This window comes from Bombina bombina, chromosome 1, assembly GCF_027579735.1.
Source record: "Bombina bombina isolate aBomBom1 chromosome 1, aBomBom1.pri, whole genome shotgun sequence".
In the NCBI taxonomy this organism is placed as follows: domain Eukaryota; kingdom Metazoa; phylum Chordata; class Amphibia; order Anura; family Bombinatoridae; genus Bombina; species Bombina bombina.
Window position 1 is genome coordinate 1,433,557,473 of NC_069499.1, and position 13,521 is coordinate 1,433,570,993.

The window sequence follows — 13,521 nt, forward strand, 5'->3', positions numbered from 1 at the left end:
AGCTACTGACGGGTGTTGAATGGAATGAAGGACGCGGCATGCATTTTGAAGTTTTGTTAACCTGTCTTCTGTCAGGTAAATCTTCATTTCTACAGAATCTATAAGAGTCCCCAAGAATGGAACTCTTGTGAGAGGAAAGAGAGAACTCTTCTTTTCGTTCACTTTCCATCCATGCGACCTTAGAAATGCCAGAACTAACTCTGTATGAGACTTGGCAGTTTGAAAGCTTGAAGCTTGTATTAGAATGTCGTCTAGGTACGGAGCTACCGAAATCCCTCGCGGTCTTAGTACCGCTAGAAGGGCACCCAGAACCTTTGTGAAGATTCTTGGAGCCGTAGCCAATCCGAATGGAAGAGCTACAAACTGGTAGTGCCTGTCTAAGAAGGCAAACCTTAGATACCGGTGATGATCTTTGTGGATCGGTATGTGAAGGTAAGCATCCTTTAAATCCACTGTGGTCATGTACTGACCCTCTTGGATCATGGGTAAGATTGTCCGAATAGTTTCCATTTTGAACGATGGAACTCTTAGGAATTTGTTTAGAGTCTTTAAATCTAAGATTGGCCTGAAAGTTCCCTCTTTTTTGGGAACCACAAACAGGTTTGAGTAGAACCCTTGTCCTTGTTCCGACCACGGAACCGGATGGATCACTCCCATTGTTAACAGATCTTGTACGCAGCGTAGAAACGCTTCTTTCTTTATCTGGTTTGTTGACAACCTTGACAGATGAAATCTCCCTCTTGGGGGAGATAATTTGAAGTCTAGAAGGTATCCCTGAGATATGATCTCTAGTGCCCAGGGATCCTGAACATCTCTTGCCCAGGCCTGGGCGAAGAGAGAGAGTCTGCCCCCTACTAGATCCGGTCCCGGATCGGGGGCTCTCGGTTCATGCTGTCTTTGGGGCAGCAGCAGGTTTCCTGGCCTGCTTGCTTTTGTTCCAGGACTGGTTAGGCTTCCAGCCTTGCCTGTAACGAGCAACAGCTCCTTCCTGTTTTGGTGCAGTGGAGGTTGATGCTGCTCCTGTTTTGAAATTCCGAAAGGGACGAAAATTAGACTGTCTAGCCTTAGCTTTGGCCTTGTCTTGAGGTAGGGCGTGGCCCTTACCTCCCGTAATGTCAGCGATAATTTCTTTCAAACCGGGCCCGAATAAGGACTGCCCCTTGAAAGGTATATTAAGTAATTTGGACTTAGAAGTAACATCAGCTGACCAGGATTTTAGCCACAGTGCCCTGCGTGCCTGTATGGCGAATCCTGAGTTCTTAGCCGTAAGTTTGGTTAAATGTACTACGGCCTCCGAAATGAAAGAATTAGCTAGTTTAAGGACTCTAAGCCTGTCCGTAATGTCGTCTAGCGTAGAGGAACTAAGGTTCTCTTCAAGCGACTCAATCCAAAATGCTGCCGCAGCCGTAATCGGCGCGATACATGCAAGGGGTTGTAATATAAAACCTTGTTGAACAAACATTTTCTTAAGGTAACCCTCTAATTTTTTATCCATTGGATCTGAGAAAGCACAGCTATCCTCCACCGGGATAGTGGTACGCTTAGCTAAAGTAGAAACTGCTCCCTCCACCTTGGGGACCGTTTGCCATAAGTCCCGAGTGGTGGCGTCTATTGGAAACATCTTTCTAAATATTGGAGGGGGTGAGAACGGCACACCGGGTCTATCCCACTCCTTAGTAACAATTTCAGTTAGTCTCTTAGGTATAGGAAAAACGTCAGTACTCGCCGGGTACCCGCAAAGTATTTATCCAACCTACACAGTTTCTCTGGTATTGCAACAGTGTTACAATCGTTGAGAGCTGCTAAGACCTCCCCTAGTAGTACACGGAGGTTCTCCAATTTAAATTTAAAATTTGAAATATCTGAGTCCAATCTGTTTGGATCAGAACCGTCACCCACAGAATGAAGCTCTCCGTCCTCATGCTCTGCGAGCTGTGACGCAGTATCAGACATGGCCCTAGCATTGTCAGCGCACTCTGTTCTCACCCCAGAGTGATCACGCTTGCCTCTTAGTTCAGGTAATTTAGACAAAACTTCAGTCATAACAGTAGCCATATCTTGTAATGTTATCTGTAATGGCCGCCCAGATGTACTAGGCGCCAAAATATCACGCACCTCCCGGGCGGGAGATGCAGGTACTGTCGCGTGAGGCGAGTTAGTCGGCATAACTCTCCCCTCGCTGTTTGGTGAAATTTGTTCACATTGTACAGATTGACTTTTATTTAAAGTAGCATCAATACAGTTAGTACATAAATTTCTATTGGGCTCCACCTTGGCATTGGAACAAATGACACAGATATCTTCCTCTGAGTCAGACATGTTTAACACACTAGCAAGAAAACTTACAACTTGGTTATAATCTTTTTAGCAAAAAAAACGCACTGTGCCTCAAAGAGGTACTAACGATTAAATGACAGTTGAAATAATGAACTGAAAAACAGTTATTGCATCAAACTTTAAAACAACACAACTTTTAGCAAAGGTTTGTTCCCATTAGTAAAAAACAACACTAATTAAATTTGTACATAAGAAAACAAAACAACGTTTTTTATACACAGTCACTATAAGAATTCTCACAGCTCTGCTGAGAGAATTTACCTCCCTTCAAAGAAGTTTGAAGACCCCTGAGATCTGTCAGAGATGAACCGGATCATGCAGGAAATATAAAAGTAGCTGACTGGAATTTTTTGATGCGTAGCAAAGAGCGCCAAAAACGGCCCCTCCCTCTCCCACACAGCAGTGAAGAGAAACGAAACTGTCACAAATAAAGCAAAAAACTGCCAAGTGGAAAATAATGCCCAAATATTTATTCACACAGTACCGCAGCAATGTAAACGATTCTACATTCCAGCAAAAACGTTTAACATGAGAATAGTTATTAAAAGGATTAGTGACCTTTAACACAGTAGTTCCGGTGAAATACCATCCCCAGAATACTGAAGTGTATACATACATGTCATTTTAACGGTATGGCAGGCTTTTCTCATCAATTCCATTCAGAAAATAAAAACTGCCACATACCTCAATGCAGATTCATCTGCCCGCTGTCCCCTGATCTGAAGCCTTTACCTCCCTCAGATGGTCGAGAACAGCAATATGATCTTAACGACTCCGGTTAAAATCATAGTAAAAAATCTCTGTCAGATTCTTCCTCAAACTCTGCCAGAGAAGTAATAACACGCTCCGGTGCTATTTTAAAATAACAAACTTTTGATTGAAGTCATAAAAACTAAGTATAATCACCATAGTCCTCTCACACATCCTATCTAGTCGTTGGGTGCAAGAGAATGACTGGGACTGACGTAGAGGGGAGGAGCTATATGCAGCTCTGCTGGGTGAATCCTCTTGCATTTCCTGTTGGGGAGGAGTTATATCCCAGAAGTAATGATGACCCGTGGACTGATCACACATAACAGAAGAAACTACCTTATCTGCATGGAAGATCAGATAAGGGGAATCACACTGTAAGGCAGATAACTCTGAAATTCTTCGAGCCGAAGAGATGGCTACCAAAAACAGAACTTTCCAAGATAAAAGCTTGATATCTATGGAATGCAGAGGTTCAAACGGAACCCCTTGAAGAACTTTAAGAACTAAATTTAAACTCCATGGCGGAGCAACAGGTTTAAACACAGGCTTGATTCTAACTAAAGCCTGACAAAACGCCTGAACGTCTGGAACATCCGCCAGATGCTTGTGCAAAAGAATAGACAGAGCAGAAATCTGTCCCTTTAAGGAACTAGGTGACAATCCCTTCTCCAATCCTTCTTGGAGAAAGGATAATATCCTAGGAATCCTGATTTTACTCCATGAGTAACCCTTGGATTCACACCAATGAAGATATTTACACCATATCTTATGATAGATTTTCCTGGTGACAGGCTTTCAAGTCTGAATTAAGGTATCAATGACCGACTCAGAGAAACCACGTTTTGAAAAAAATCAAGCGTTCAATCTCCAAGCAGTCAGCCGCAGAGAAATTAGATTTGGATGTTTGAATGGACCTTGGAGTAGAAGGTCCTGCCTCAGCAACAGAGTCCATGGTGGAAGGGATGACATGTCCACCAGATCTGCATACCAAGTCATGCGTGGCCCCGCAGGTGCTATCAAAATCACTGAAGCCCTCTCCTGCTTGATCTTGGCAATCAGACGAGGGAGGAGAGGAAATGGTGGGAACACATAAGCCAGGCTGAAGGACCACGGCACTGCTAGAGCATCTATCAGCGTTGCCTGGGGATCCCTTGACCTGGACCCGTAACAAGGAAGCTTGGCGTTCTGACGAGACGCCATCAGATCCAGTTCTGGTTTGCCCCATAGTTGAATCAGCTGGGCAAATACCTCCGGATGGAGCTCCCACTCCCTCGGATGAAAAGTCTGCCGACTTAGAAAATCCGCCTCCCAGTTCTCTACTCCTGGGATATGGATAGCTGAGAGATGGCAAGAGTGAACCTCTGCCCATAAAATTATCTTTGAAACCTCCAACATTGCCAGGGGGCTTCTTGTTCCCCCCTGATGGTTGATATAGGCTACAGTCGTGATATTGTCCGACTGAAATCTGAAGAACCTGACCACAGCTAGCTGAGGCCAAGCCTGAAGAGCATTGAATATCGCTCTCAGTTCCAGAATGTTTATCGGAAGGAGGGCTTCCTCATGAGTCCACGAACCCTGAGCCTTCAGGGAGTTCCAGACCGCACCCCAGCCCAGAAGGCTGGCATCTGTGGTCACTATAAGTCCACTCTGGCCTGCGGAAACTCATTCCCCTGGACAGATGGACCCGAGATAACCACCAGAGAAGAGAATCCCTGGTCTCGATCCAGATTTAGCAGAGGGGACAAATCTGTGTAGTCCCCATTCCACTGAGCATTCAAAGTTGCAGTGGTCTGAGATGTAGGTGGGCACACCATTAGGCCGATTACTTCCATACACTGAGCCACTGACGGCCGAGAAGTGGAATGAAGAGCACGGCAGGAAGTTAGAAGCTTTGATAACCTGACCTCTGTTAGAAAAATTTTCATTTCTACTGAATCTATCAGTGCTCCTAGGAAGGAAACTCTTGTGAGAGTGGAGAGAGAACTCTTTTCTTCGTTCACCTTCCACCCGTGAGACCTCAGAAAGGCCAGAACAATGTCCGTATGGGACTTGGCGATTTCAAAAGTCGACGCCTGTATCAGAATGTCGTCTAGGTAAAGAGCCACTGCTATGCCCCGTGGCCTTAGAACCGCCAGTAGGGACCCTAGAACCTTCGTAAAGATTCTTGGTGCCGTGGCTAACACGAAGGGAAGAGGCACAAACTGGTAACGCCTGTCTAAGAAGGCGAACCTAAGGAACTGATGATGATCTCTGTGAATCGGAATGTGGAGATAAGCATCCTTTAAGTCCACAGTAGTCATATATTGACCCTCCTGGATCATAGGGAGGATGGTTTGGTTAGTCTCCATCTTGAAGGATTGGACCCTGAGAAATTTGTTTAGGATTTTGAGATCCAAGATTGGTCTGAAAGTTCCCTCTTTTTTGGGAACTATAAACAGATTTGAATAGAAGCCCTGCCCCTGTTCCTCCCTTGGAACTGGGTGGATCACTCCCATAACCAGTAGGTCTTGAACACAACGTAAGAATGCCTCTCTCTTTATCTGGTTTACAGATAATTGTGTGAGATGAAATCTCCCCTTTGGAGATGAAGCTTTGAAGTCCAAAAGATATCCCTGATAAACAATCTCTAATGCCCAGGGATCCTGGACATTTCTTGCCCAAGCCTGGGCGAAGAGAGAAAGTCTGCCCCCTACTAGATCCGGTCCCGGATCGGGGGCTACTCCTTCATGCTGTCTTAGAGGCAGCCGCAGGTTTCTTGGCCTGCTTCCCCTTGTTCCAAGCCAGGTTAGGTCTCCAGACTGGTTTGGACTGGGCGAGATTTTCCTCTTGTTTTGCATTAGAGGAAACTGAGGCTGCGCCACTCTTGAAGTTTCGAAAGGAACGAAAATTATTCTGTTTGGTCCTTAACTTATTGGACCTATCCTGAGGAAGGGCGTGACCTTTTCCTCCAGTAATATCAGAAATGATCTCCTTCAGACCAGGCCCGAATAGGGTCTGTCCCTTGAAGGGGATGTTAAGAAGCTTAGACTTTGAAGTAACGTCTGCTGACCAGGACTTAAGCCATAGCGCCCTACGCGCCAAAATGGCAAAACCTGAATTTTTAGCAGTTAGCTTGGCTAAATGAAAAATAGCGTCCGAAAGGATTTAGCTAACTTAAGAGCTTTAATCCTGTCTAGAATATCGTCTAGCGGGGTCTCCACCTGTAGAGCCTCCTCAAGAGACTCAAACCAAAAAGCCGCTGCAGCAGTAACTGGGGCTATGCATGCAAGAGGCTGGAGGATAAAACCATGATGTATAAAAATTTTCTTAACTGGATGTCTCAGTCTGAATTAAAACTGCACAGTTAGAGTGCTAAAATAGGCCCCTCCCACCATGTACTGGATGTCAGAGGGGCCTTAAGAAAATACTCCTAGGAGTATCTGACTAGCCATGTGGAAACTAGGCCCCAAATAAAGACTTATCTCCCTCAGAGAAAAAACGTCCTATTTATGAAATCATGTAAACGTTTTGTCACTAAGTAATATGATTATTAACATGAGTATTACCCTGTTTTGTAAGCATGATCCCAGTCGCTGTTAAATCACTGCATCAGGCTTACCTCAAATACACAAGGCTCTGTCAGCATTTTCTAGAACTTATTCATCTCTCTAGAAATAAAAATACTGAACATACCTCAAAGCAGGTAAACTGCAGACCAATCCCCCAACTGAAGTTTTCCCATATTCATCAGTTATGTGTGAGAACAGCAATGGACCTTAGTTACAAACCGCTAAGATCATCAAACCTCCAGGCAGAATTCTTCTTCTAATTTCTGCCTGAGAGTAAAACAGTACAACGCCGGTACCGTTTAAAAATAACAAACTCTTGATTGCAGGTAAAACTACACTAAGTCACCACATATCTCTTGATACTTCCTTTCTTGTCGAGAGTTGCAAGAGAATGACTGGGGGTGGCAGTTAGGGGAGGAGCTATATAGACAGCTCTGCTGTGGGTGTCTTCTTGCAACTTCCTGTTGGGAAGGAGAATATCCCACAAGTAATGGATGAACCCGTGGACTGGATACACCTTACAAGAGAAATATCTTCCTTTTTTACATGGAGAGGCTCAGGTGATATTTTCCTGTCAGCTTTTAGCATACTGTATAAGTATTATGTCCCTTTAACTAATGCTGTGGCCGTGTATACCTAAGTGCAACCAACTAATGACCATATTCATTTAAATAATAATGTAAGTGTAAGATGCCTTTCCTACACACTTGCATTCTATGACAAATATTTTGTAGAGCATGTAAAGGAACATTAAAGTGGAAAAAAGAAAAATGTTCTGAATGTGTTAGAAGCATTTGAAAATTGCATCATTGCCTACATTAACTGAAACAAATTAAAGTGCTCTACAAAATAGCAACACACTACTGGGAGCCAATAATAGTCATGTGTGGGTAACCAATCACCAGCCAATTCCTAGTAGTGTGATTGCCCCCCCCCCCCACCCCCCGAGACTATATAGGTATGCTTTCCACACAAAAAATGTCACAGGAATAAAGTGAATTTTATAACAGAAGTAAATTAAAAAGTCTATAAAAATTGCAAGTTTTATTTGAGCCATAAAAGTTTAAAGGGTCAAAATTAAACTTTCATGATTCAGATAGAGTATATAAAAAAAAATTCCAATTGACTTCCATTATCAAAATGTGCAGTGTTTCTGTATGCACACTTTCTGAGGCACCATGTGCAAGAGTTTTCAGTTTATATTTATGTGTGTTTGTAATTGGCTGATGGCAGACACATGATAAAGTGGACTGTAAAAATGGATATCATTTTGAAGTTTACTATAAAAAACACTGCTCATTTGAAGTTACATTGTTTTTATATGCATCCTTTAATTTTAACTTTCATGTCCCCATAAGAGGTTGTTGAAATAAAACCATACCTCATTTTATTTTTACCGCTGGGCGGTTCAGCTACAATTCCTGCATATAGCCATACTTGATTCCCATCCTTATACTTAGCCACCACTCTGCTCCCAACAGTAAGTTTCTCCACTGGAGGGTGGCAGTCATAAGCAATGTGGTTTCCGGACAGCAAGCTCTTTCCTTTGTTGTCAAACTTCACTTTATATTTTTTTCCTGGGCCTATAATGACGAAACAGAATCACTTATATAGAACATAAAAGTCGGCTTATTTGTATATATACTGTGTTTGGATGATACTGCAATGAAATATGTCTAAGTAGTTCTCTGCAGCTCCAGAGTGGTACTTAAACTATGTGTTTAATCCCATTGCAGAGTTTAACACAGAGTTACAGGGTCTATAGCAATACAATTACATGCTATAATGAATGAGAGCAGGATTTATTTATTTTTTATAAACTCTAAAGGCCCTATTTCAGTTACATTGTAGTCCTAAAATATTTTGACTTCTATAATTACAATTTAGTGGATAGCAAAATTACAAACCATTGTTTGCATAAGGAAAAATTACATGGAGCCTTACATAAAACATGACATTTTTTCATGTTTTAGGGCTCTATGTGGCTTAGTTAAGCAAAACTCACCAACACACTGGATGGAGATTAGTGTTCCCTTGTGCCAAGTCTTGGTCCGCTTCTTGCCAAGAATGCGCATCCCCACTACAAGGTCTCCATCTTTACTCATGTCATTTGTGACACTAACACCTTGATTGGATCCAGCAACAGAGCTTGTGGGGGAGGAGGGATGAGAGGAAAATCTAGTCTGGGGTCCATCTGTATGACAGAGAAGCATAATAAAAAGGTTTAATTTTTCCATGGTTTTTATCTTAATAGTCTATCACACACCTATGAAGGAGACACTTCACAATCAACAATGTATACTCTCAAAATATTTAGACTAATGCCAAGAGCTCTGAAGAAGTAATTTAATTTAAAAAGGGACATAAAATAGAATATAAATACAGTGTTACAAAATATAATAAATGAATAGCGTAACTATAAAAGTAGTTTCATCAAAATCCTGCAATAACCCCCCTATGAGAAGTCTCAATTCAACTCCCCCCAGAGGATTACCATACATGGAGGGTGCTATTCAGCATTTGTCTTCAGCTGAATGCAGCTGTGAACGTGCACGCAAACATGCAATGCTAACATTTCAGGCATCTTTAAAGTTTAATCCATGGATTCATTTTTAGCTTGTTGGTATCAACATGCACCAAAATGTTAAAGTAAATGACTCATCCAGGACATACTTGAAAACGAGAGAAATCTCAATGTATCCTTCCTGGTAAAATATTTTATAAATAAATAAAATACCAAACCAACTTTAAATCAGAAGAAAAGCACAGAAAATGTTATCTAAAAACACTGCACTCTTTTGATGTAACAGTGGAAGGTATAAGTGGACTGCTCCATATCATAGTGGAGCAGAAAGTTTAAAAAAAAAACTGCATTACAACATTAATTCAACGCCCAAGAAAGGGGTTGTGACTTTGATATTGTCCAACGTGTATTTAAGCCTCTGGAATAATTAGTCCAATTTCTATACTAAACTTCGTTCTGCTGGTTACACCACATACTTGTGACAGATCCATTTAATTTGTTACATGTATTTATGGTATTTCTTTTGTTACATGTATTTATGGTATTTCTTTTGCTACATGTATTTATGGTATTTCTTTTGTTACATGTATTTATGGTATTTCTTTTGTTACATGTATTTATGGTATTTCTTTTGTTACATGTATTTATGGTATTTCTTTTGTTACATGTATTTATGGTATTTCTTTAGTTACATGTATTTATTGTATTTCTTTAGTTCCATGTATTTATGGTATTTCTTTAGTTACATGTATTTATGGTATTTCTTTAGTTACATGTATTTATGGTATTTCTTTAGTTACATGTATTTATGGTATTTCTTTAGTTACATGTATTTATGGTATTTCTTTAGTTCCATGTATTTATTGTATTTCTTTAGTTCCATGTATTTATGGTATTTCTTTAGTTCCATGTATTTATGGTATTTCTTTAGTTCCATGTATTTATGGTATTTCTTTAGTTACATGTATTTATGGTATTTCTTTAGTTACATGTATTTATGGTATTTCTTTAGTTACATGTATTTATGGTATTTCTTTAGTTACATGTATTTATGGTATTTCTTTAGTTACATGTATTTATGGTATTTCTTTAGTTCCATGTATTTATGGTATTTCTTTAGTTCCATGTATTTATGGTATTTCTTTAGTTCCATGTATTTATGGTATTTCTTTAGTTCCATGTATTTATGGTATTTCTTTAGTTACATGTATTTATGGTATTTCTTTAGTTACATGTATTTATGGTATTTCTTTAGTTACATGTATTTATGGTATTTCTTTAGTTACATGTATTTATGGTATTTCTTTAGTTACATGTATTTATAGGATGCACTACAATATCAAATACAATACCATGTAACACTATTTTCATAGGGCCTTTATAAAAATTGTTAAATATTTAAAGTTAGTTTTCAAAATATACCAAACTAAGGTTTAATTCTGCTATTGACTAAAAGCTCCAGCAAAAATCTCCATTACAGCTTATGGTGATGTTTCAGGATGAGAAAAAACAAACAAAAACACAACAACAAAAACAAAACCGTATTTTGTCAGAAAAAAAAAATATAAATTAAAAGGGACATGAAACTCATTTTTTTTCTGTCATGATTCAGATAGCATACAATTTTACACAACTTTCCAATTTACTTCTATTATCAGTTTTGCTTCATTCGGTTGATATACTTTATTGAAGGAGCAGCAATACACTAATGGAAGTTACGAATTTGACACACAAAGATAACAAGGGCACTATATAGGCAAGCTCCTCATTGGTTTGGATTGCTTGAGATACTATATTTTATTTTAGTATCAATATATTATATTTCTTTTGAGGAGTGGTGCTAGCATCTGATACTGAACTTGCAGAACAATTGGGATAGAATCCCTGGAAAGAAATGCTATGTAGCACTCTCTGCCCAGACTGGGGTAGAGCCACTGGTACAATTTTAAAATTTAACTTTTATTTCTTTACCTTAAAAAGAATGGGTAGACATGAACATTTAAAATCACTCTATCTCAAATTGCCAATGGCAATTCTCTCTGGTTGTTATTTACTAATTCAAGACCGGTTAGTTCTTGTATTAATATTTGTTATGTAATTGAATTAATCGGTACTCCCGTATTTTCGTAAAGTAGGGGTAATAAGAGCCCTGTAATGGGTATCTGTTGGTGTTTTAATTTCTCATATATTTGTTGAGGCTTGTATTAGTGTTAAATTTGTTTGATTTTGGCCTGGGATGGCAGAAGGGATTTTCAAGCTTTATTCACGTATACACACAGACCCTTGTTATAAGGTTCTTGGTATTTTTGAAATTCACTTCACTTTATTGGATTAGTGTACAATTGACCCTGTTTATATATCAATTATATTCAGAGGATATCTATTGGGTCTTCCACTTGTATTCTTTATGATTATATGATTGTCATCTCACTAGTTCATTATTATATTCCCCTTGTGGGATTAATCACATAGTGAGTTTAAACAAACGTTTTACTGGTAAATCCAGTGACTATACGATTAGAATCTGTTATTCCTTTCACCGCTTAAAAATAAAGCAATTTTATATATGTTACATATGTTCATTCATACACTGTTAGGTGATTCATTAAATAATAGCGCCTGTATGCGTAAATTTCTTTATGCTAATAATGTTTTTGTAAGCTCCACCGTTTGCAATGTTTTCTTTATTGTTACAATTCTTTTTATTGGTGGCTGGTTACTTTGTGTTACATGTATTTCGCAACACGCATTGTGATTATAAAAAGATACCGTCAATACACAATCTTACAACACCCACAATCTGACTCCTTTCTGGGGACTCAGAGGCTAGTTATAATTATATTTGCAGAATCCGCCTTAGAATTCAAACTGCACTCGATAATACTTTTTTATATTACCTATGTTTGCATTATTGCCAAGATGGCTGCACGTTTGCGCATTATTGAGTATATCAGATATAATTTGTAATGTATGTTCCGGATCACCTAACAATACAGTACTATGCACTTATGGATTGCGGCAATTGTACTAGCATTCATTCCCTAACTGCCACTTTGAGCTGTTCTCACTACAGTTAAGTTTTGTAATCTTGTCACTAATACGGGGTATTGTTCGGTTGCAATTGTATTAGCAACCGATGCTTCTATGTAACTGTATCCCCCTTTACACTCGTTAGAATGCACTGTTTGCTATTGTTCAAATAATGTTAACTAATAATTCCACTTGGATTATTTTCACAATCAGACGTTTTATCGCTAACATGCACTCACACACTTGTGTCAAATATGATTAACACCAACACCCCTTAACTATTCGATTTAGCAATTGAGAATTTGAGATAGAGTGATTTTAAATGTTCATGTCTACCCATTCTTTTTAAGGTAAAGAAATAAAAGTTAAATTTTAAAATTGTACCAGTGGCTCTACCCCAGTCTGGGCAGAGAGTGCTACACAGCATTTCTTTCCAGGGATTCTATCCCAATTGTTCTGCAAACTAATGGAAGTTAGTTGAATACATTGGTAAGCCAATGAAAATAGGTATATATGTGCAGGCACCAATCAGCAGCTTGCTCCCAACTCCTGAACCTACCTAGGTATTATTTTCAAACAAGAGAACATAGCAAATTATATAACAGAAGTAAACTGGAAAGCTGTTTTAAAAAAGTATGATATTTCTTAATCATGAAATATTTTTGGGGGGTTTTTATGTCCCTTTAAGCCCTTCTATAATATACCTGATTTTTTTTGTAGTGCATTTGCAGCCTTCTGGACATCTTCCTTAGATCTCTTCATGGCAGCCATTGCTTCTAGTAACTAAACAAAGAATTAAATGTCCTTGGATTTGTCAGCAAAACAAACTTTTTGGGAACTTTTGCAAGACAGGGAATCTATAACATATAGTCTATTACATTTAATGTTCTCAACTGTAAACCTTAATTCATAACCGTATATTCCCTGGCTTGGCTTAATCTATGGGAAAGTAGTGTATTTAGACAATATTGTAAACTTATTGATTAAATACTCACCAAATGCCTCTCTCTTGGGGTCCTAGTTATGGTTCCACCTAGAAAACATAGTATATATAGCTATTTATAAAGTAGTATTCCAAACTTGAAAGGGTTTGGGGTATTTAACTTTCACTTTTGGATCGATAAATAAGATAATCGCCGTTTTACCTAAAGTAAGGTAGGATACTAATTATTAACAATGTTGGTGAGCATAACTCAAAGATTGATTAGCAAGTATTTGTCTATAGAACTGCCACTTTTAAAATAGATTCATCACTAAGGAGTCAGAAAAAAATTGTCAGAAATGTTTACGGATATATTAGAAAGAAACCATTTTAAGTGTTGCCAGCTC

At 39.0% G+C, this 13,521-nt stretch overlaps 1 protein-coding gene across 1 annotated transcript in view; it reads right to left on the minus strand.

The window, feature by feature from the left end:
* SETDB1 (SET domain bifurcated histone lysine methyltransferase 1) overlaps positions 1–13,521 on the minus strand; it is a 475,933-nt gene that overhangs the window by 428,640 nt on the left and 33,772 nt on the right. Inside the window, exons 4-7 of the mRNA XM_053705493.1 lie at positions 13,188–13,225; positions 12,897–12,975; positions 8,644–8,832; positions 8,020–8,221 (exon numbers count right to left, since the gene is read on the minus strand). Of these exons, the coding sequence (XP_053561468.1) occupies positions 8,020–8,221; positions 8,644–8,832; positions 12,897–12,975; positions 13,188–13,225 (508 nt within the window). The remainder of the gene's footprint in view (positions 1–8,019; positions 8,222–8,643; positions 8,833–12,896; positions 12,976–13,187; positions 13,226–13,521) is intronic.